Source organism: Schistocerca gregaria, chromosome X (assembly GCF_023897955.1).
Source record: "Schistocerca gregaria isolate iqSchGreg1 chromosome X, iqSchGreg1.2, whole genome shotgun sequence".
Lineage (NCBI taxonomy): Eukaryota > Metazoa > Arthropoda > Insecta > Orthoptera > Acrididae > Schistocerca > Schistocerca gregaria.
This window is the reverse complement of record NC_064931.1, coordinates 66,701,300-66,727,505: the sequence shown is the minus strand read 5'-3', so window position 1 is coordinate 66,727,505 and position 26,206 is coordinate 66,701,300. Positions and strand designations below refer to the sequence as shown.

Genomic DNA, 26,206 nt, shown 5'->3' with positions numbered 1-26,206 from the left:
TACGTCATAAAAGTATTTTCTAGATTAGCTATCGTGTGGTAGTGGCATTTTATTCTTCTTCAAACCTTGTTTGACAGCTATAGCTCAGAACAAGTTTTCTACATGCATGTAATCAGTAAACTGCATGTGCATTGCCAGACTGTTATAGATAATATCAGAGAATTCACATATGTCGGTGATGATTAAGTCCTCTCTCATGTTTAGTACTGTTTTAACAATACTAGAAGAAACCTTACGAAAATCGTGTACTGTATTATAAGAAATGAAATAAAACTATCCAAGATAACCTAACGATGAAAGTCTAATTGAATAAAACTGAGTATCTGTACACAAGCGTGCCTCTATCGGCACAAATTAGTAAAATACTACTCACTTAGATTTCGATTGGATCTGTGTTTAATTGATATGCTGTGTCATATTCAACAGATATGCAAATGTGGCATTTCATAAATAAAGTTATGTATTCCTAGAAACACAAATTTTGCTTGTCAGCAGCGGAAAGAGGCGTTAAGTGTTGTGCAGCATTGTAAGTTTTTCACCATTGCACTATGAGCCGAAAGTATTTTCTTGCGATTTCCTTATCGATGTTTGACTGGAACCGCGAACCATAACAGACGCTTTTTCACAGGTCAGCACATTACCACAGAGCTAGCGAAGAGGTACGTGCCTCGGCTTCCTCTTATGAGGCCAATAGTGGCTATAACTCGTAAACCGCTCTTTAAAGGACGAGATTAGTTGCGATTTCCACGTGAAACGATTTTCCTGGGCTGAAAACCGTAAATTTATAATTTTTTGTTACACCTCAAGCGATAATAACTCAGATTATTCAATGGAAATGGCAGAAAAAATCAAGTTAACTTGGAGGCTTAAGTCCGTGCACACCAGGAAATAACTAGTAGATCACAGAGTTGCCAAACATACCCTGCCTTGTTGCCAAATCTCAGTTACAGTACCAGCAGGAAGAAGACGAACCGATGTGTTCCTACAGCGGGCCGGGAAGTGACCATAGCTGGCGTCTCAAAGACACGGCTGTCATGGCCTGGAATATGTAATGCGTCTGATCCGCACTTCTGTAACTAGGTTTAGGGACTGGAGCGTAGTTACTTATAATATTCAGAACTGACTGCAAACTAAGCATCATAAATCAGTAACTCTCATAGTTGTTTTTATATTTCTTTCGTAAGTGTACTCAAAACTAAGAAACTCATTCACGGACGCTTTCATGCCTCGCTGGTAGTCGAGTACAACAAACAAATCAAAATAAAAAAGAATGTGTGTTTGTGTGTTTGTGTGTGCGCGTGTGTGTGTGTGTGTGTGTGTGAGAGAGAGAGAGAGAGAGAGAGAGAGAGAGTGTGTGTGTGAGGGAGAGAGAGAGAGAGAGAAAGAGATAGATAGATAGATAGATAGATAGATAGATAGATAGATAGATAGATAGATAGATAGATAGATAGATAGATAGAGAAAGATAAAAATAAAAAAGAATGAGAGAGAGTAAAAAATTGTTGTAAAGAATGTCGTATTCATGGCTACGGAACAACTTTTAATCTAATCTAATCTAATCAAGAAGAGTCATGAATTACCGAAATGTTGGGCAATATCTTTAACCAAATCTAAACTTGAAAAGAAAAGGCGACAGCTTTTGGTCAGAGGAAAGAAAAGGCATACCACCTCCAACAAGACCGTGCCTATTAAAGCACTGTGGTGTTCTAACCAATCTTCCAACTGATGACTGCTTTACTTTGCTATGGGTTCCAAAGTTAATGATCTTTGGGTTATTAACATTTTTGTGTTTTCATTCTGTAGCTTTGATACCAGTAAACGTAAGTAACCGGCCGAGCAGTGTCACCGTTCGAGTTGTCAAGGTGGTAGACCACGATGCTGTCGACCCCAGTTACAATCTTCGTCATGGCTATGTTTCAGTCGAATACCTCTATGTGCCTTTCTGTGTATTTCTAGACGTACTTTTATACGCTTGGTACGCATCTAAATTGATATCTGATAGAGCCGTATTTAGGAACATGAATCAGATATGTTTTCCGAGCAATATATCGGACAACACGTCAGTGCAGCGAGATTTCGTTTGTGTGTTGCGCATGTCGCAAGAAATATTTGTGTTTTGCTTGCTTCTGTGATGGGTCTCACCCCACTGAATGCGAGCAAGCTCGCGAACAGACTGTCAGTAATTGGTATTACGCAATGATATACTTAAAAGTTGTCTTTTTGCAGTATGTATCCCAATGAAAATAACTGTAAATAAATTATATGCGTACTTGCTTATTACTCGCGCTTCTCGATGCTTTCCTCAAAATATAAAAATAAAAGTAAAAAGAGAGAGAGAGACATAGAGAGAATATTTGAAATATTTGAAATATCAGCTCAGTGACGCCATGTTCGTCTCGTGATGTAAAGCAAGGATAGTTGATAGGTAATATCTCGTTGTACTAGCGATATGTATGGCTACAGGGTTCTTTCGTTTCTCTCTGCAAACAACCAGAACAGAATTCAGTAAAAAAGTGGTAAGAACACCTATGCAGTGCGCCAATTAAGCACTCAGCCTTTCTTGGTTATTTTGTTAATCGTTAACAATTGTGTGCAATGCACTACACATCCTTGATTATTAATTTGTTATTACTACCATTGTTATTGTTATTCGTCACCTCACAACAGCTTTTCTATCACTCTTTGATGCACGTAACAAATGGATCAGGATGAATGCAATGTGGAATATTTCGTCACGGAGAATATACACATTTATCTCGGCGTCTTGTGTTCAGGGTCATCTCAGTAAGAGAAGACGACAATGGGGTGCCGGTGATGCAGACAATAATACCCAACTATTTCTGCCGACTTAACGCCATGACGACAGACAAATTGGCGTGTCAGTGTATTTTGATTATAACTCGTTAGCCTTCTTGCGAAGGAAGGAATGTAGCCATTGTACACTATAATGCACTTTCGGAAGAAGACTAGGCTCCGCATGGCTACGTGGCGCTACTGAGAAGGAAGACCATTGTGTTCGACGTAGAGCTCTGGCGCATCGTACTCCATCTACAGCAGAAATTTGAGCAACCGTTGGCACCACAGTGACACAACGAACTGTTATAAATCGGTTACTTTAAGAACAAATCGGAGCCAGACGTCTTGTTGCGTGCATTCCACTGATCCCAAACCACCACCATTTGCGACTGCAATCGCGTCAAGCGAGAGCTCATTGGAGGGTAGGGTAGAGATCTATTGTATTTTCTGAAGAAAGATGGCCGTGTGTTGGTTAGAAGGAGGCCAGTTGAGGGGTGCAGGCAATCTTTCTCAGTACTAGACACGATGAGCCAGCAGATGAAATTATGATATGGAGTGTGATTTCCTATGAAAACAGGAACAGTGTCGTGGTTATCCTACGCAGCATTACTGCAGGGTGCATTTTCCAACAAGATAACGCTCGCTCACATACATCTGTTGTAACCCAACACGCTCTATAGAGTGTCGACATGTTGGCTTGGCCTGTTCGATTGCGAGATTTATCTCCAATCGATAACATATGGGAGATCATCAGACAACAACTTCAGCCTCATCCACAAACAGCATAAACCGTCCCTGTGTAGACCGACCAAATGCAAGAGGCATGGAACTCCATCCCACAAACTGCCATCTGGCACCTGTACAACACAGTGTACGCACGTTTGCATGCTTGCATTCAACAGACTGGCGTTTACAGCGGTTATTAATATACCAGCATTTCACATTTGCAATGGCTAATCTCACGCTTACATCTGTGATCTTACCATGTTACTTAGACAAATGTAGCCTCAATAATTCATTACTTTTTTCTGTCAGTATATAAACGATCTCCGAGGCACATATAATTACTACATCACTTTTAAACGCGTAGTACCAGAACTTTTCTGGTACCGCGCGCCGCGGAATTTGAATTCGCGCCAGATGTCATGGACGGCGAAGATCCATAGAGGTCTCTGCACCATCGCGCCGTAAACTGTGGCGGCGCGCGCCTCCTGGCCCGCCTTTAATGCGAGGGCGCCACAGTGGCACACTTGGCTCCAGCGGCCAATAGCGGCGCCCCGATAGACTACTTCAGCGCCTGACTCTCGCTCAGCCACCCAGTCTTATCACGCGTACGTCGGTTGACACCTCGCCTCACGTTAGACAGTTTACTTCCTTGTTCTGTGTACGAGTGGACGTGTTTGCTTCCTTGTGACTCCGTTGTTCGATCTTGATGTATTCGTTCTGTCCTTTGTTGGTCGTGTCCGTCCTCTCCCGTTGTGGTGTTGTTCGCGGGCCTCTCCGCGGGTCCCGCCGCGCTTTCCGTCATTGCTACCCCGCGACTGTCCTGGTCGCAGTTACAACACTTGTAAAACATACATTTTGTCCACATGAAAGCTGACTGGGAACTGCCTAGTGATCTAGCTTCAGTGTTTTGCGCCTGGTCGATTTAATCAACCAATGACTAAGAATATTTTATAAAGTTCTAATTAAAATGGGGATTGATTTTGTAGTTACTGATATCACGGTTAGGAAGCTTTCAGTATGGATAATGCCGACACTCTAGTTGGAGTCGTGTATAAACATTTAAAGAGTTAGTATGTGTAAACAAAGTTATGCGTTTGTCACCAAGCCAAGCAGTGTAAATCGTCGTATTCTCAGTTTGCTCCAGTATGACACGGCTGCTGCTTGGGCCTCCGTTCTCACGCTCCGTGACCATCTGTCACTTTGTGGTGTGGGGAGTGCTACCGATCTAAACTACTTGCTGACGTACAGCAGCGTAAGCCTTTCTACACTGAATGATGAAATGTAATAAAACATGGGTCGATATGGAGCATACATGCCACAGGACAACCAGTACAAATATCTTGCGTGAACATTTCAAGCTGCCCGCATCTCGTGGTCGTGCGGTAGCGTTCTCGCTTCCCGCGCCCGGGTTTCCGGGTTAGATTCCCGGCGAGGTCAGGCATTTTCTCTGCCTCGTGATGACTGGGTGTTGTGTGTTGTTCTTAGGTTAGTTAGGTTTAAGTAGTTCTAAGTTCTAGGGGACTGATGACCATAGATGTTAAGTCCCATAGTGCTCAGAGCCATTTGAACCATTTGAACATTTCAACCGATAAAAATCAGTTCAATTCCATCGAGAAGTTCGGGATCTACTCCGAAACGAACAGACTCTCCTTCAGTCATATTATATCCTTACAACAACATAGCATTGAGAACTCCACAACAACCAAATAGATCGACAACAAATTGCAAGCAGCAGAAATGAAGTTCTTACGAACTCTGATCCGAAAATCCAGGAAGGATAGTGTAAGGAATGAAAGAATAAGGAAAGTAGCTGGAGTGTACATATCCTTTAAAGAGAAAGTGAAAAGGGTCGGCCATCTCAAACGAATGGAAGAAGAAAGGTCCGCAAAAAATGGCTGCACGCACATGTGAATGCTAGAAGACCGATAGGAAGACCAAGGAAGAGACGTCTGAACTAAGTGAAGGAGGGATTTGCAGGGATACAGTCCCGAGAGAAGAATAGTACATGGATAGGCACAAGTGGAGAGTGCTCTTAAACCACACCCAGGCAGCTGTAATGGCAAACCGATGATGATAATGGAGGTTTACCGACAATCTTTGTTCCCATTCACCTTTTGTGATTGGAACAGGAGTGGGGAAGGCTGGGGAGGGGGGCGAAATTATCTTGGTAATAACACAGGATCATTCTGCCACACAGATGTGACTGTAGCTGTGGGTGTGTGTTGCAGGCCCGGCGCTGGACGACACGTGGCTGCTGGTGCTGGTGTCCTCGTGCGCGGGCGTGCTGCTGCTCGGCGCCCTGCTCGCCTTGCTGCTCCTCAAGTGCAAACTGTACGTACAACACCACTCTTCTGTAACCAGATTGCTGCCTTTACTCATTATTATTTCACACTACTGCCCATTAAAATTGCAGCGCCAGACAGGATAGGAAATAACGAAATTTTGCGCCTTGTTGCGTATAGTAGAAGAACGCAAAATTAAATATGTGATAGATATGGGGATGTACAGTATGTACAATTAACTACACAGAGCGACAAACTATGATAGAAACCGTGGCCCTAATCCGGCTGGGCATCGAGTGGAACTGAGTTTGGACGGCAGATACTGGGACGTCACTCCATGCTTCTTCATCTCTGTGCCGGTCTCGATCAATCATAGTGGCCCATAGCAGCCCACGACCAGATGTATTCAATGGGTGAGAGGCCTGGAGAACGCACTGGTCAGGAAAACAGCTGACTGTCCTCTGTATCGAGGTAAGCCAGAACGGCACTGACAACGTAACTTAACTATCGGGCACTGCCACCAGCCTAAACACGCCAAAATTGTAATGCCTGCTGCCCAAATTACTGGCTACGCGAATCAGAGGTGACTGTGTTGTGTGCCCAACGGTATGCCATAGCATCAAGCCATGTGCTGGGCTCAGATGATGAAGACGAATGCCACGCTCATTCTCCTCAGAGGTTTCACACACGGATACGTCCATCACGCTGCTGTACACAGAATCGAGACTGGTCCGAAAAGACGACGTCGCGCCACTGCTCTGTACAGCGTTGTCGTTGGGCGCACCATTGTCAGTGCTTCTCTCTACCGCTGCATTGAGGGAAGCTGCAAGGATGGTCGCCGAGCTGACATTCCGTTGTGTTTTAGACGCCGTCACACTGTTCCTGTAGACTGTAAGGGATCCGTGATCCTACAAACATAGATGCTAGTATTCGACATTCAGGTCGATAGCAGACAAGAGTCGATTGTCAAGCGCTGCAGGAGGCAGTGAGAGTAGTGTCGAGTGAACAGTAGTAATGGAGAGACGGGTAAGAATGATGGTCGAGTGAGTAGTAAATGGTATATTCATCGGAGTATGACAGATGAGCGCATCCCCCTCATCGTCGTGGGGTGGACCCTCATCGATACCGATTCGCGAGTGATATGAAACCAAAAGTGACAAGTGCCGAATTACGAGTTCCGCGTCAACCGCGTCGGCTAGCAACAACCATGGATTGCAGTGAGAATTGTTGTGAATGTTAACCATCATCATTGCGTGTGACGAAGTACCTAAAATCAGCAACCAATGAAAGATATAACCGCAATTAAATGTGTAAGGCGAAGGTAGCAACTGCCTCAGAATTTATGTGTTCGCAGAAAATACATCACAACCTTTATGGTCTTTAATAATAGACGAACTTTCAATCATTAACTATTTCGTCTTAGAACAGCCACACTCAGTTGAAATACCCCCGAAACCACAGCAGGAAAACCGATAGCCTTCATCCATTAAGCACACAGTCATATAATCATAATTAACTGTTTGGCGGCTTCGGTAAATCGCTCAAAACCCAATAAAGGAAACTAAACGGGGGTGTTTCAAGATAGTTATCTTCCTGTAAACTAGCGCATTTCCTAACTCAAGATACGTCACGTGGCTGTACAGTCTCGCGTGGCCAAGAGAAAAATATGTCCCTCCTTTCGAGCTCTAGCCCCGTGGAGCCGTTAAGATACCGCATGGCGTTGCGTATGGCTCTCCTGAACACATCGATACCAATTTCGAATGACAATGAAGCGATCCTGGCCAACTCAAACAGAAACACCACGGAACGACATACTGAAGTCTCCATAGTTCACAATCTTTCCGATGTCGCATTCCAACACTTGCTCCTAGACGTGTTTCCTATGGCGTATAACACAACCTTCTCTCAAACGAACAACGTTCAAATGCGATTTCTGAATGAAAAACCCGTTTCATAATTTTTCATTAAATACATAATGTACACTGATGAGCCAAAACATTATGACCACCTGCTTAATAGCTTGTTTGTCCGACTTTGGAATGAAATACACCACTTATTCATTGTATCAGTTTATTAGTAGGATTGTGGTGGTATGTGACATTAAAGGTCTACGCACAGGTCATGTAATTCGCGTACGCCGGATTTGCGTACGCGGTGATGGCGCCCGATAGCGACCCAGATGGGTTCCATAGGATTTACATCAGTCGAATTTGGTCGTCGAGGCGTCAACATGAGTTCACTATAACGCTTCTCAAACCACTGTAGCACGCTTCTGGCTCCGAAACACGGACATTTATACTGCTGGAAGGTGACAGCGCCGTCGGGGAAGACATCAAACATGGAGGGGTGCAGGTGGTTTGCAGCTGTCAGCGTGTCTTCGATTACTGCCACAGGTCCCTTGCAAGCGCAGAAAAATTTATCCCGTAGCGTAATACTGCTCGTGGCGCGCTACACGTTTCGAGCCACCGTTCACCTCGATGACGGCGTTTGTGGAGAAGACCAGCGACCCAGGGCAAAAAAAAAAAATGTGATTCGCCCTTGATAAAGTCGATTATCTCAGTGGATTTATCAATTTGCAGCCTATTTCTTCGCTAGGATGATCCCACATATTTCTCTGCTGCGCTTACATACTTTCCGTAGTGCGTCACGTGCCTGCAGCGACACCAGGTGGCATCCAACTTCACGATGCGCAATGGTCATAATGTTTTGGCTTATCAGTGTGTATGGCGTTTTCCTACCCACGTCGTGTCATTGCGCGGAAATACTAATCATTGGTTTATCCAATCACGTAGGTTGTTGCATGATGCCTTCATGGTGCTGCAGTTTTAATGGCCAGCAGTGTAAATGCTTTAACCCTGGTAAAGTGAACTGCAGACAAACATGGTTATGACAAACAAGGTTATGACAAAGTACATTCGATTATTCTTGCAACCGGAGCGCTGTCGCGTTTTGCGCCCCCCACGCCGCAGCCTCCTCGGTACCAGAATTTTGTATCTCTATTTTTTCCTCGTCGCCTGGTTTTCATGTTTTATTTACAAAATACATTTGGTGTAAAACATAAATAGGCGGCAGGATGATACCCTCCTGCCACTGAAGGTAGTTGTTGTTATGAGGTGGCTTGCTAGGACGCGTTAACTATACAGCCTCGTCACATGTCCAAAGAGGGTCATGCCACATACGTGGCGAAATGTTGGGAATGCAGATTAGAAAAAATTTACAATAATTCATTTATAGTCACTTTACAGATACTTAGCTTAACATGAAGATAGTGTGTGACAGTAGATCAGTTTTCATTTCGACTGATCTGTCTTTAATTCCGGTCTAGTCCTGAATCCAGTCAACGACAATATTGTGTACATAGTTCCGCGTACACAACTTTCCCACTAGAGCGCGCCTCGCTAAGCACAACAGCGCAGGCGCAGCACTCGTCCGTCTCCGCACTACGAGATGGCGCTATCTTAGAGACGGACCAAATTCTGCTTCCGCCGATCCGCGTATTAATATGTCTCGCAGCCAATGAGATTGCTGCTAATATAGAACCTTTTCTCCTCGCGGATCACACTCGCGCAGTGATACCTGAACGCGCGAGGTATTATAACGAGTGTAAAGACCTCGATTAGTCAGTCTGCATTTGTCTGTACCAGTCTACAGCCAAGTTTCAGTCTGCGCCTAATAAGATTATCATATTCCTGTACACAGCCATGAAGAGAAATACATAGACACTTTGTCAAGTATCAGAGATATGTGAGAATAAGATTAACGTACCAAGACCAAAGGAACTTCAGATTGTCAATTGTAAATAGCATCCAGAATCAAGTTAAGTAAGGTTTATGATTGTTATTATTTTAATAAATGTGTGTGAAAATTAATCAAGTTCTGTTCAAAGTCGGTCACCGTCAATCTGCAACACTAAGCGTTCAAGTGGCATTTCTATCGTCTGACCTAACGGCACAAGATAAACACGCCACGATAAGATCACGAGACATATTGCTGAAACTCGCCTACTTCTCTAGAGCTACAAGTCAAATAATCTGATGGTGTGTGTACCGAAGGTCTTACAGTACGCACACCACAGACAATTACAATCACTTGTCGACTATCCACTATGGGTGCGCTTGGCGGCGGCTATGTATGAGTCTCGATGCTGCGTTGAGCTACTGCTGGATCCTGTGTCGATACTGTCGCTGATATTGACTGACTGGAGCCGTGTGTCGGCTTATATCCGCGTTTTGCTGATGGAGTCTATTTGGGAACTACATGTGTGACGTCAGGCGGATGCATCGAATATTAGTATCAGGAAGCTTCGCGTTGATCTGAGTATGACTGTGTCCTGTATCTTCTGGAGGACACAGTGTAACTATAACAATGGCTGCTTTAATGCTGATTACTTATTTGCGTGTAAGAACATAACGGTTTATGCCTTTTGCGAAACTGTATCTTCTCGTTTGTATATATAGTGACTCGTTTATTCTAGCTCCTTTTAAAACAAGATCTTACTCATAGAAATGTGCTTCTTAGTTTCCTTCCCATGCTCGAACTGCGAGGTAAGAAGGCGCAGTACTTTGAACTAGAAAACGGTTGTACCTAAGTACGTGATCGAGTTATTTCTGCTACCGTAGAGTCTCCGGCTTGCTTTGTGGAGTAATACAGCCTTCTCTCCCTTCACACTCGTTCGGTTCTGAACGAATTCTTGCTTGGAATAAAACAGAAAATTTTACATTTCCTCTTTTTTTTTCATTAACTAGAAGAGACTGAAGTCTTTGCACGACACAGTGTACATTATCTGTTGATCGTACATGGTTTAGGTATGACGCAACCGCACTGAAGCACCGATTTATCCTGCAGCTTTTGGCTGCAAAATGTGTGTTCTCTGTGTGAAAATATACGAAAGACCCAAAAAGGTGCAGTAACAGGGAGACCTCAGGCACTGCGATCAGCTTTGACGTACAACTCGAGGGAAGCTCAAAAATGATTTCGCTAATGTTTACTTCACTAAGCTTCCATCTACGTAAAAGTCAAATTCAGAGGTCACGGCGCAACATTCATTTCGGATCTCATGGCAGATTTTAAGTCTAAATATTGGAAGAAAAAGTAATTATGGACGGATTTTATTCCCAAAAACTGATGAAAAAAAGTTTTACTTTAAAAGGTCAGATCCACAACCGAAGACAGACCTACATTAATTAAAATACACCACCCCAGAGTAACAGGAGGATCGTAAAGACTTACCATAGTTTGATTGGCGCACACACCCTCGTATGGACGACATCCCTGGCACTGAGGAGCAACTGAAAGATTTGAAAACAAATAATTCCCGACGTCAGTATGGAATCCAAATTCGGTTTTACAACGAGTACTCTTCAGCATTGGTCCCATATTCAGCTTCCAATTAACGCCAATCTCTCGCCCTAGTCCCAAGCGACTAGATCAAATAGCAAGTGACTCCTGTATTTATGAAGGGTAAAAGAAGGACCCACAAAATTAAAGACCATTTACGTCGGTTTGCTGCAGAAATCGTGAACATATTCTAAATTCGAATATAATAAATTTCCTTAAACAGAAAAGCTTTTGTCCACAAATCAACACAAGTTCGGAAAGCTCCGTCCATCCGAGAATCAGCTTTCCCTTTTCCACATGTTTCCCTTTTCCAATGTTACACATTTGAAGGAGACCACATTTTTACCAGATATGCATGACATGATGGTTGAGGTACGAGACCTATTTAATTCCACCTATTATGTATATTACAAGGATAAAAAATATAACATCATATATTTTATTTTTTATAATTTTTTCCTAATAAAAATGTTATTTTTTATAATTCAGTTGATTCTGCAATAAACCTTAGATCTACTACGTAAGTATGGACTATTTCAAGTTACAGAAAAAAATTAGAGCCATGCTTTATAAACTTTAGGAAATATCTGTACATGAATTCTGAAAAACACAACTTGTGGGAAATTGTGAATGAAGATATGAGTCCAATTAAACTGTGCCTCAGAACATTCCTGAAGCATAGACTTCATCCCGCACCATTTCTTCATCTTCAAGCTTCCTCTTGGCGTCCTTTTAGAACTTCTTGCTTCTTTGGTAACTTGATGAGCGAATCTTTCAGCTTCAAGCACCTGTTGTCTGTTACACGCAAGCAATTGGTCTTCCGTATTAGAGCCACATTTTATCCCTAAATTTCTCAGGACTTCCAACCTTCCCATCACCCCCTAATTGAAATATACCACTGCATCTAGTACACCAACTTTTAATGTATTTATCCCTACAAAAACATTCTAAGGTAATCTTCCCCATATGCAATGGTTGAAACTTTCATTTGTATTATAAGTGCCCCCATGAAGACATTTACTAAGCAAAACAGGGTCGCTAAGGTCTCTAAAAATTGGTTTCATTTCATTCATAACAGGCTCATGAAGAGAATGCTTATGATGGTATATTTGACCACTTTCTTTTGCTTTTTGGAAACCACACCAAGAATTTGCTCCTTTAGGGCAAAGTCCGTGAACAATGTGGTCATCTGTGGACAACGTATGAAAGTAGGTGGCCCATACAGCTTTTCTCATTGCTGTAACATCATTCAGAGGTGCAGTTCGTCTAATGGCCAGTCCATAATAACTCTGAAGAAGGTCTGTTTCAGTATCTGTCAATCTGCCTGGGCCAGACAGAGATTTTCCATCAGATAGCAACTTTCCTTTCATTTCTCTTCGTAACTTCCTCAATCTAACACCCATCCTCTGTTGCGCATGTCCACAACACTCCAGTTTTGTTGCCAAGGTATCACCATAAACATTTAACTCATTAATTTTATTGAAATCTTTAGAGTCCTCATCGTCTAGGTACTTCGTATATCTAACGTCATAAACAGGCACCGACCTCTGAAATATTTGTAGAGCTCCATCACACTCCATACCTCCACTGTAACCATCGTAATTCTTAGAACACTGATGTTCAATATGTCCTTCAGTTTTACCATGGCAGGTGTGGCAGTACTTAGATAAGCACTCAACATCATTCTCCAGAGAAGTAGCACTTACAACACCATTCAAGGAACGATGTCCTCGACGTTGCCATGCCCCATCAAGTGCAACAGCAATGTCTCTGGTTCCACTAATACTTGCAATTTCTTCTACCGCACGTTCCATAGATCCTTTAGACACAACCGTCAAGGACCCTAAAAGTATTTTTATGTACTTGCTGAACCTACTGGGAGGAGAGGAAGCTCCATCAAACCACAAAACGTTTGAGCAACCTTTTTTTCCTTTTCCTATTTCACGCATTGCATACACTAACTTCAAATTCACATCATATGAATCATGCACAATGTTCGAAATCATTGTCGAGGTATATTTATTGCAGGATCTACACAGAACAACTAATTTTGACACTAAACGCTTCCTGCTACTTTGTTATTCAGTCATTTCAAGACAGCCTACACCATAACGGTGTTTACATATCGCCACTTCTTTTATAAAAAAAAAAAAAAAAATAAAAAAAAATAAAAAAAAAGATAAGATGCGCACTAAAAACAGCGCCATTGTTAACACAAAAATTTGCATCACCAGGAGGTCTGCCACGTAGGAGTTTCCTCTCTGAAGAACTGATGCCTAGTTTACTTTCAACAGTGTGGCTTGCTTTGTTTGTGAACCGGTTACCACGGAATTTCCCCTTATTGAATTTCTTGATGCATGGCATAGCTCGTATTTATTGCACACTAAAGGATATGTACTTCCACAAATACATTTAGCACTTGTGCAATAAACATTCAGTAACATGTGAACAAACTGCTTCAGCGAAACAAAAGTAAATACTAGCAAAGATAATCATTTACGGACAGTAGAAACCTGCACTGTTACCAACATATACAATGTATCATACATATAACCGCTGGAAACAGAAAGTTCACAGTTATTTTCGAAATAATACCGTTTTCTGTAACAGAATTAAGGGGGCGTGGCGGCATACGTGACCGTAACTTTAAAATTTGATATACATATGTCATTTTTCATTTGAAACTCTATAATGTATATATCAATCTAATCAGGAAAGACTGTAGAATTTAATAAAGCCGTTAAATAATTTCAATTTTTCCACCATTTATAAGTATCCTGTACCCTTAATGAAGTGATTCTGACACATTAACATCGATTAAATATCTAAGTGTAACGTTGCAAAGCAATGTGAAATGGAGCGAGCATGTACGGACAAGAGTAATAAAGGCGGATGGTCGCATTCGGTCTATTGGCAGAATGTCAGGGAAGTGTGGCCCATCTGTTAAGGAGGCCGTGTATAGGACAATAGTGCGACCTATTCGTGGGTACTGCAGGGGTGTAATGGATCCCCATAACATGGGATTGGACGAAAATATCGAAGCAATTCAGAGGCGGGTTGCTAGATTTGTTAGAGGTAGGTTCGATCAGCAGACGAATATTTCGGAGATGCTTCGTGTATGTAAATGGGAATCCCTGCAGAGAAGACAGCGTTCTTTTATCGAAACACAACTGAGAAAATTTAGAGAAATGGCATTTGCGGCTGACTGCAGGACGATTCTACTGCCACCAAAGTAAATTTCGTGTACGGTCTGCGAATACAAGGTAAGAGAAATTAGGGCTCCTACGGAGGCATATAGACATTTCTCCTCGCTGTGTATGCGAGTGGAACAGGAAAAGTACACCTTATGATGGCTTGCGGAGTATGTACACTGCCATAAAAAAGTGAAATACCTGGAAGACAAGGTCAGATGTCAATGTAATTTGATACACGTACACGATATCGACGGAGATGTAAATGATTAGAGTTACAACACCTTGTGTCGAGTTGAACGGCTAACGGAGAGTATTAGAGTTGTTTGTGTTTAGTGTTGTTACCTGCCACGCTGGAGTATATCAGAGGTGTAGACCGCGCCATATGTTGATTAATCAACGTGAAGGCTATGGAGATGCCGCGTAATCCTGTAAAGCCGCGTTATCAGCAAATGACAGAGTTTCTAAGGGGTTTCATTGTGCACCTTATTTGGCCGGCTGATCGAAACTTCCAATGTCCAGATTTGCAGGGCGTTCAGACGTGACTATAGCAAGATGTTGGACTACATGGTAACGTCAGGGCAGGCATACTCGTCCTCAGAATTACGGTCGACCACGTCTGTTCATCAGAAGGGACTGTTGCATATTGTGCACCGTGCACATCGCAGCCCTTTCCAATCACTGCCTGACATCCGATAATAAGTAATGGATTCCCTGCAACATTCTGTGTCCTCCCGCACGATTGGTCGGAGGCTAGGCATCAATGTTAGGAAACCATACGCCACTGCATGTGTTTCATATAGTGAATGTCTAAACTGTGGGGATGAGATTCTGCAATGGTATGAGTGCGTTTATGATGAAACGTGCGGATCTGACTTCCATCCAATGAATAATAAAAGTCTACCACACAAAAGAGTCTTGGTGGGTAAATGCCGTCCACATGAACAGGCACTGCAGCGACTATAGCCATTATGAAATACATGAACTGCATTCGCAGTTGCGAAATAACGTTGACAATGAAAATTTATGGCGGACCGAGACTCGAACTCGGATTTCACACTTATTGCGAGTGGTCTCCTTACATTTAGGCTATCCGAGCACACTTCAAAGACAGACCCAAACTTCCGTATGTCATGAGCTCCGTGTCTCCAACCTGCACTCGTACATCCATGCATGCATATTCGAAGGAACAATGCATTGTACTTCTCAATAGCGCAGGCACTGTAATATCATATCTATTCGCCGACACCAGGCAAGTCACATTCAGTTAAAATGTAAACCCTGTATGGGAATATAAATAATGGATGTACGAGTTAAGGCTGTAGATACATAGTTGCAGACATATGGAAGTTTGGATCTCGCCGTGAAACGTTCTCGGGTAGCCCAATGGTATGGCGACTGCTCGCAATAAGAGGGAAATCCAGGTTCGAGTCTCGATGCGACACAAATTTGCATTGCCGTCATTCCATTATACAGCTGATCGTTGTACATATTTGCAACTGCGAATACATATCTACATCTACATCTACATTTAAATCCGCAAGCCACCCAACGGTGTGTGGCGGAGGGCACTTTACGTGCCACTGTCATTACCTCCCTTTTCTGTTGCAGTCGCGTATGGTTCGCGGGAAGAGCGACTGTCTGAAAGCCTCAGTGCGCGCTCGAATCTCTCTAATTTTACATACGTGATCTCCACGGGAGGTATAAGTACGGGGAAGCAATATATTCGATACCTCATCGAGAAACGCACCCTCTCGAAACCTGGCGAGCAAGCTACACCGCGATGCAGAGCGCCTCTCTTGCAGAGTCTGCCACTTGAGTTTGCTAAACATCTCGGTAACTCTATCACGGTTACCAAAGAACCCTGTGACGAAACGGGCCGCTCTTCTTTGGATCTTCTCTAACTCCTCCGTCAACCCGATCTGGTACGGATCCCACACTGACGAGCAATACTCAAGTATTGGTCGAACGAGTGTTTTGTAAGCCACTTCCTTTGTTGATGGACTACATTTTCTAAGGACTCTCCCAATGAATCTCAACCTGGCACCCGCCTTACCAACATTAATTGTATATGATCATTCCACTTCAAATCAATCCGCACGCATACTCCCAGATATTTTACAGTAGTAACTGCTACCAGTGTTTGTTGCGTTATCATATAATCATACAATAAAGGGTCCTTCTTTCTATGTATTCGCAATACATTACATTTGTCTGTGTCAAGGGTCAGTTGCCACTCCCTGCACCAAGTGCCTATCCGCTGCAGATCTTCCTGTATTTCGCTACAATTTTCTAATGCTGCAACTTCTCTGTATACTACAGCATCATCCGCGAAAAGCCGCATGGAACTTCCGACACTATCTACTAGGTCATTTATATATATTGTGAAAAGCAATGGTCCCATAACACTCCCCTGTGGCACGCCAGAGGTCACTTTAACGTCTGTAGACGTCTCTCCATTGATAACAACATGCTGTGTTCTGTTTGCTAAAAACTCTTCAATCCAGCCACACAGCTAGTCTGATATTCCGTGGGCTCTTACTTTGTTATCAGGCGACAGTGTGGAATTGTATCGAACGCCTTCCGGAAGTCAAGGACAGTGGAATCTACCTGGGAGCCTGCATCTAATATTTTCTGGGTCTCATGAACAAATAAAGCGAGTTGGGTCTCACACGATCGCTGTTTCCGGAATCCATGTTGATTCCTACAGAGTAGATTCTGGGTTTCCAAAAAGACATGATACGCGAGCAAAAAACATGTTCTAAAATTCTACAACAGATCGACGTGAGACATTTAGGTCTATAGTTTTGCGCATCTGTTAGACGACCCTTCTTGAAGACTGGAACTACTTGTGCTCTTTTCTAATCGTTTGGAACCTTCCGTTCCTCTAGAGACTTGCGGTACAAGGCTGTTAGAAGGGGGGCAAGTTCTTTTGCGTACTCTGTGTAGAATCGAATTGGTATCCCGTCAGGTCCAGTGGACTTTCTTCTGTTGAGTGATTTCAGTTGCTTTTCTATTCCTTGGACACTTATATCGATGTCAGCCAGTTTTTCGTTTGTGCGAGGATTTAGAGAAGGAACTGCAGTGCGGTCTTCCTCTGTGAAACAGCTTTGGAAAAAGGTGTTTAGTATTTCAGCTTTACGCGTGTCATCCTCTGTTTCAATGCCATCATCATCCCGGAGTGTCTGGATATGCTGTTTCGAGCCACTTACTGATTTAACGTAAGACCAGAACTTCCTGGGATTTTCTGTCAAGTCGGTACATAGAATTTTACTTTCGAAATCACTGAACGCTTCACGCATAGCCCTCCTTACGCTAACTTTGACATCGTTTAGCTTCTGTTTGTCTGAGAGGTTTTGGTTGCGTTTAAACTTGCAGTGGAGCTCTCTTTGCTTCGTAGTAGTTTCCTAACTTTGTTGTTGAACCACGGTGGGTTTTTCCCGTCCCTCACAGTTTTACTCGGCACGTACCTGTCTAAAAGCATTTTACGATTGCCTTAAACTTTTTCCATAAACACTCAACATTGTCAGTGTCGGAACAGAAATTTTCGTTTTGATCTGTTAGGTAGTCTGAAATCTGCCTTCTATTACTCTTGCTAAACAGATAAACCTTCCTCCCTTTTTTTATATTCCTATTAACTTCCATATTCAGGGATGCTGCAACTGCCTTACGATCGCTGATTCCCTGTTCTGCATTTACAGGGTCGAATAGTTCGGGTCTGTTTGTTATCAGCAGGTCCAAGATGTTATCTGCACGAGTCGGTTCTCTGTTTAATTGCTCGAGGTAATTTTCACATAGTGCACTCAGTATAATGTCACTCGATGCTCTGTCCCTACCACCCGTCCTAAACATCTGAGTGTCCCAGTCTATATCTGGTAAATTGAAATCTCCACCTAAGACTATAACATGCTGAGAAAATTTATGTGAAATGTGTTCCAAATTTTCTCTCAGTTGTTCTGCCACTAATGCTGCTGAGTCGGGAGGCCGGTAAAAGGAGCCAATTATTAACCTAGCTCGGATGTTGAGTGTAACCTCCACCCATAATAATTCACAGGAACTATCCACTTCTACTTCACTAAAGGATAAACTACTACTAACAGCGACAAACACGCCATCACCGGTTGCATGCAATCTCTCCTTTCTAAACACCGTCTGTGTCTTTGTAAAAATTTCGGCAGAATTTCTCTCTGGCTTCAGCCAGCTTTCTGTACCTATAACAATTTCAGCTTCGGTGCTTTCTATCAGCGCTTGAAGTTCCGGTACTTTACCAATGCAACTTCGACAGTTACAATTACAATACCGATTGCTGCTTGGTCCCCAAATGTCCTGACTTTGCCCCGCATCCTTTGAGGCTGTAGCCCTTTCTGTACTTGCCCGAGGCCATCTAACCTAAAAAAACAGCCCAGTCCACGCCACACAACCCCTGCTACCCGTGTAGCCGCTTGCTGCGTGTAGTGGACTCCTGACCTATCCAGCGGAACCCGAAACCCCACCACCCTATGGCGCAAGTCGAGGAATCTGCAGCCCACATGGTCGCAGAACCGTCTCAGCCTCTGATTCAGACCCTCCACTCGGCTCTGTACCAAAGGTCCGCAGTCAGTCCTGTCGACGGTGCTGCAGATGGTGAGCTCTGCTTTCATCCCGCTAGCGAGACTGGCAGTCTTCACCAAATCAGATAGCCGCCGGAAGCCAGAGAGGATTTCCTTTGATCCATAGCGACACACATCATTAGTGCCAACATGAGCGACCACCTGCAGATGGGTGCACCCTGTACCCTTCATGGCATCCGGAAGGACCCTTTCCACATCTGGAATGACTCCCCCCGGTATGCACACGGAGTGTACATTGGTTTTCTTCCCCTCTCTTGCTGCCATATCCCTAAGGGGCCCCATTACGCGCCTGACGTTGGAGCTCCCAACTACCAGTAAGCTCACCCTCTGCAGACTGAGGGGCAACCTCTGGAACAGCACAAGACGCCGTGTCCGTCCGAAGATCAGTATCAGCCAGAGACAGAGCCTGAAACCGGTTCGTCAGACAAACTGGAGAGGCCTTCCGTTCAGCCCTCCGGAATGTCTTCCGCCCTCTGGCACACCTCGAGGCGACTTCCCACTCTACCACAGGTGAGGGATCGGCCTCAATGTGGGCAGTATCCCGGGCAGCCACAGTCGTACTCCGATCGGGGGATGCGTGGGACGAGCTAGCCGTCCCCGACAAACCCCCATCCGGACCCCCACAGTGATGCCCATTTGCAACAGCCTCAAGCTGTGTGACCGAAGCCAACACTGCCTGAAGCTGGGAGCGAAGGGATGCCAACTCAGCCTGCATCCGAACACAGCAGTTGCAGTCCCTATCCATGCTAAAAACTGTTGTGCAAAGAACGTCTGAACTAATCTACAGAGAGCACAAAGAAATAGACACAAAATTTAAACGGTTATTAAAATACAAGTTTGCCTAGTAAATGCAGTAATGCTGCTACTTGCGCACTGCTGACACACTGCTCGGCGGCGGAAGGAGACTACGCGATTTTACATTATTCAGGTCCTAAAACGCGATGCTATAACTTTCAAATACTATAATACGCCGGAAATTTATGAATTAAACAATGCAACTACCAAAAACACGCAAAGAAATTAAGAACTTAACTATGTAACAAATGAGTGAGCTAGGAGTATACGACTTTTTGCTGGCAGCTGCTTATCCAACGGCGGCAGGGAACCACATGTAGCCTACTATACATTATTATCAAGGTTAATGCGTTTTGTGGATCTCAAAGAGCTTTTAACTTATAGGCTTCAATACAGTTTTCACTGCCGCATAATCAGAGTGGTGGCTGAGTAACCGGTGTATGCTCCTAAAGGGTCTCAAATCTATAAATACTGCATAATCTTTTCAAAATGCATTATTTGTTTAAGGAAACTTAGGGTGACAAAACAGATAAAAAACTACACAATTGTTGCCGATACCTCTCTCTCGCCTTCTCGCTCTCTCTCTTCCTCTCTTTCTGCCTCTCATCTGTAAATATTACAAAAATGTATGTATGTATGCACATATCTATACTGACAGGGAAAAACCGCAACACCAAAAAAAATTACTGGAGGATAACGAAATTTCGGGAATACATTTGTCTAGATAACTTATTTACACGATTAACATTTCATGATCACAAGTTATTTGTAAGCGCAAGATAAGCCACTGCAAATGTGAAATGGTGGTACATTAATAACCGGTGTAACCACCAGAATGTTGACTGCAAGCATGCAAATGTGCATGCATTATGTTTTACAAGTGCCAGATGTCATTTTCTCGAATGGAGTTCCATGTCTGTTGCACTTGGTTGGTCAATACAGGGACTGTTAATGCTGTCGTGGATGACACAGGCCTTGTGGTCTGATGATGTGCAATAAACGCTCGATTGGAGAAAGATTTGGTGATCGAACAGACCAAGGCAATATGCCGACAATCTGTAGAGCACGTTGGGTTGCAACAGTGGTATGTGGGATATCGTTATCCTGTTGGAAAACACCCCTTAGAATGCTGTTCATTAATGGCGGCACAACAGGTCGAATCATCAGATTGACGTACAAATTTGCAGTCAGGGTGCGTGGGATAACCACCGCTGTCTCCTTGTGACCTTACATTCTCGTAACCACCGCTTCCAGCAATATGTACAGTAGCTACATTCCTGCCGAATCTTTCTGCAACATCGCAGATAGAACATCTAACTTCTTGCAGTCCTATTACACGATCTCGTTCGAACTCAATGAGGTGCTGATAATGGCGTCTTTGACGTGTTAAAGGCATTCTTGACTAACATCAACTCACCAGGCAACTAACGATCAAGACTGTTACAGCGTAGATTTAAAGCAAACTTGATTTGCATCCCCATGGTGGTGATACTAGCCCCATTCCTATACGACTGGTGTGAAATCTGAACAGACATCATCTTTCAGAGGTAGAAAGACACCTACCAACTTTCGTTTATGTTTCACAACTCTTATTGTTGTTTCGATTTTTTTCACCTCAATGCATGTATGTTTTACATCTCCTCAAAAACTTTGCATCGATTTCAAAAAAACTTGATATACATATTTCTTACTGTCTAGAAACAGCTGCCGGCCGCGGTGGTCTCGCGGTTCTAGGCGCGCAGTCCGGAACCGTGCGGCTGCTACGGTCGCAGGTTCGAATCCTGCCTCGGGCATGGATGTGTGTGATGTCCTTAGGTTAGTTAGGTTTAAGTAGTTCTAAGTTCTAGGGGACTGATGACCACAGCAGTTGAGTCCCATAGTGCTCAGAGCCATTTAGAAACAGCCACTGTGGCGGGCGATAAGAACCACCTACCTCTCAAAATAATGGTGTTGGTTGTGAGATAGAAGCGTAGTTAATGACTCGAAATAGCCAGGCTATATTCATCCATTATTTGAGAATGACAGCACTTAGTAATTTGTAACAAAATTTACACTTAATTTCAAAGAGTTTTTCTCGCTAACATCCCCTACAAAATGATGGAAAGGAAAAAAGTTTATCGCTTACTATATCTTCACTGTTCACGCAGTAAGATGGTCCTTTATGCATCATCCACAAAATTATTACTTCCTTACTACCAATTCTATTTACAATACGTTTTGCATACAGTTTTCACATATACCACAAACTGTAGCAGGAAAATTGTATCATTGTATGAAACATAGTTCAGGATATATACGTCATAAAGACTGAGATGCGTGAAAAAGTGTCGTATCATATATAACGTTTAAATTTATTAGCTCTTTGCTACTTATATCATTCGCAACATATTTCACAGTCAGTATCCACATATGCCGCTGAATGTACCTACAAAATTATATCACTGTACGATAGGTAGTTCAGAAGATATGACGTCATAAACACCAAGCTACTTTAAAACAAAACTGTATTGCGAAATTCGCTAAGGACAGAAGTGGAATATGTGTACAAATATGTTTCACATATGTCAAATAGAGGCTATGTGAAACATATGTGACATGGACAAAGCCTCCTCCTAACCCCTGGACTGATTTCAACAAATTACTTATTGTCCAGAAACGAATTCTGTGAGGGTAAGTACCAGCAACCTCCTGTTCGGGCTGAAAGAAATTGCTTGACATAAATGTTTTTTCTCCAGAGTTTAAATTCTCACTATTTCATTATTCCAAAGATTATTTCGAAATAACGAGGATATTCTGCGGTGATCTGTAATTTTTGCAGCAAGATAATGGAAGTTTTTTCCAGTTTTATGCAGGGTGGGCGAGTACAGGGAGTGTGTAAACTGATGTCGCATAATACTGAGATGCGAATTGTATCGAATGTAAAAACTTTACCGATTTTGCTCATTGCTTGGAAAGAGTACATTTATTACCGTCGCGATTGTGTTCACCTTTTGAATGGGTGCTCGACTGTAAGAGATGCATCGATCTTAAATTCAATTGTTCTAGATCGCAGAACGGGTGTTGATTGCAATAGCTGTGTCGGTATTGTGCAGTGCGTGGTCTCCTGATACAGCTGCGGGGCTGGGGCGGTGCCACTAAATATCCGTTTTGTGTTGGTGAAGGGCCATCGCCTCAAGGAGAGCGCGAGCGTGTGCCACGCCCTGGGGTCGCAGCCGAGGAAGACTCTGCGCTTAAATATGACAGGAGCTGCAGTCGAAATGGTTCAAATGGCTCTGAGCACTATGCGACTAAACATCTGAGGTCATCAGTCCCCTAGACTTAGAACTACTTAAACCTAACTAACCTAAGGACATCACACATCCAGGCCCGAGGGGAATTCGAACCTGCGACCGTATCAGCAGCGCGGTTCCGGACTCAAGTGCCTAGAACCCCTCGGCCACAGCGGCCGGCGGAGCTGCAGTCGCTTTAGGCAGAGGGCTTCCTGTTTTGCAGTCAGTGGTTATTTGAAAAATCGATCTGTAGCGCTCTCCGGAATTTCGTTGTTGTTCCACAGGGGCCCAGTCTTTTAGAGGATTACGTTTAACATATTAAATGAAATGTCTTCTTCTTGTCTTTTGTCTATCTGGGACTGATTTCTGGAGACTGGAGACATTATATCAATCTCACCAGAAGGATCTCTTTGTGGACCACCAGCGACAAGCCTACGATGAAGAGTGGGAGGGAGGTTGAGATGAGGGATGGAAGGGGGTGGTAAGACTACCTCCAAGTTGGTTAGTTTGTGAGCGCCCATCGAGGAGGACACAGCTGGAACTGCTGCCCCTCTCCAATCTACCGGGGTCAGTTTTGGTGGTAGTTGTGTTATTACAATGATTTTTTCCAATTCCCCAGTACATATGTTGCATTGTTATCTGTTCATTAGGAGTGCTGTAATAGCTGAGTGGTCAGCGCGACAGGATGTCAATCCAAAGAGCCCGGTTTCGATTCCCGGCTGGGTCGGAGATTTTCTCCACTCAGGGACTGGGTGTTGTGTTGTCCTAATCATCATCATTTCATCCCCATCGACGTGCAAGTCGCCGAAGTGGCTTCAAATCTAAAGACTTGCACCAGGCGAACCGTTTTCCCGAAGGGAGGCCCTCGTCACACGACATTTCATTTTTTTTCATTAGAAGAGTGATGCCTTTTTCCCATCAGTTGTGGTAGCATGTATTGGCTTCAATTACCTGGGCAGCTGGGTGATTGTCGAGTTGACGTCAAGCAGGGATAGATATAATCCTTAACCATATCCTTACATGTAATACATTTATTAAACTCGTCTCTGCCCAGCACCAGCATCTTATGAGTTTAACATATTTCCCGCAAAAAAGAATAAAGGTAGTACCTTACATTCCATCCTTTTTCCCGCCAGCTTGTAGGTGAAGGGTAGAGTTTGAGAGTGTCTGTCACTAGTTTTGAGTGGTACAGTGAAATTTTTTTCCCAGCAGGATAGCACCAGTTGTAGGGCATCGTCAGTTTTTGAGCTGTATTGCGATTTTAGGCAGTCCTTGTGTAGCACTATGTATATAGTTGTGTAATTAGGACCGATATGTATGATAAATTACGTTATTAGGACCGATAGTTACTTTAGTTTCCATGGAAAAATAAATAAAATACACTAACCCGACCTTCCTCTCCTGAATCTGCGCAATTTCCATGTATTGGGGAGGGGGTGGGGGGCGCACTAAGGCTTTCCGTCAAGGAGGACCAGGGATCGAGTTCCGGAAAGCGTACCGCCATTTTTAATTTCCTGCCATTTCCTGGATAGGGGAGGGGGGAAGAAATTCCCGCCATTAGGATAGGTGGGTGAGGGAGAGAAGTGGGGAGGGGGGAGGGGGCTGGGACCTACGCACAAGCTGAGAAAAACTCATGCCGCTATCTTTGGGGGGGGGGGGGGGGTGCGCGTGGTTGGTGGTAATTAATTGATGTATTTCATCAATTTGCATATCAATTTATTTTGGTATCAAAAATGCGTCAGCATGATAAAGAAAAAGTGTTGTACTTGGGATTCCTCATCCCAATTCAAGACAAATGTATCTAGCAAAACCAAGTCCCACCAAAATATTTAACAGAAATTAGATTTAAAATACGAGGCTCTGGCAATGCTGCAACTGTGTGCAGCGTGCCTAAGAACAGCTAACATGAACTCTGACCTCTCCTGGAACAGTCCCACTAGATATGCAGACTTGCCTATGTTCAAGTAGCGTTCACGCCAAGCATATTTTGTTCATTTAAACTATCGAATTGTATTCACTTTACACCTCCACAAAGCGGTATCTTGTGTATATCTTTCTGTTACTGTTAACATTATATAAACATTAAGACATAACATGAACTTCTTATATACGTAAACGACTATGACCACAAATAAAGCCAACAGAAAACAATAGTGGATACAGTAATATCGTCTGTATCCACTGAGACACAAGAAAAAGGTAGGCTATACGAAATTGCACATTATGCTACACACAATAAATTCATTCTGTACATCTGAAGTCCAGGCTAATCTTCAGGCAGTACCTACACGTACCAACAATGTTCACTTTAGAAAAGATGTTCAAAACGTGCACCTTGCATTTGAAAACACTTTTCCGCTCGTTGGATCGTACTTTTCTGAATTCTGTGCAACACACCTGCATCCACCATTGTCGAAGCAGCATGCACGTGAGTTATTAGGCATCCATGGGTGGAGTACTATAAACCTGTTTCCTTTAAATGTCCCAACAAATAAAATTCTCTTGAATTAAGGTCCAGGGATCGCGGATGCCAGAATATTGGACCTCCACGATAAATCCATTTCCTTCGAAACGCTTAATTTAAATAGTTACACACGTTCTTTTCAAAATGGGGCGGTGCATTATCTTGCTGTCGCCGAACACGAAGTGGAACGTTTTCTAATGCGTCAGGCAAGGTATTGCAAAGAAACGTACAATACAGGGGCGCATTCAACATGTCCGTTAATAGATAAGGGCCCTCATACGATTCCAGGGTATAACTTGTGTCAAAGAGTGCCTGAAATCCACATTCACAGGGGGCATGTGGGCTGTGTCCTTGCCAATAATGGCTGTTGTGAATGTTGAAAATACCTTCACAGGTGACGCTAGATTCGTCAGTCCATATCACGTTATTTATAAAATATTCGCTTTCTTCCACTTGGTGCAAAATCCATTCACCAAACTGTACTCGTCGAATGCGTTCTTCTGACCACTGGTGATGAGTTAACGTGTAATGATATGGATGCAGTTCTTCGTGGTGCAACACTTTAAAAACCAGTCTTTGAGATATCTGGAAGTGCCTTGGAGTATCACAGGTACTTCACCGAGGTGAATGGTGAACGAAGTGTTCTCTGTTTGTGGAGCACGTCTAGTCCTCGGACGACCTCTGTCATTACATTTGGTCGAAGATTACCGGTTTCCCGAAGATGTTGCTCCAGGCG

The 26,206-nt window shown here is 43.4% G+C and overlaps 1 protein-coding gene across 2 annotated transcripts in view; it reads left to right on the top strand.

Annotated features, from left to right (window-relative positions):
* Positions 1–26,206, top strand: part of LOC126298781 (uncharacterized) — a 122,265-nt gene that overhangs the window by 51,818 nt on the left and 44,241 nt on the right. For both annotated transcript variants that reach the window (XM_049990240.1, XM_049990241.1), the window contains exon 3: positions 5,751–5,853. In XM_049990240.1, coding sequence (XP_049846197.1) covers positions 5,751–5,853 — 103 coding nt within the window. The remainder of the gene's footprint in view (positions 1–5,750; positions 5,854–26,206) is intronic.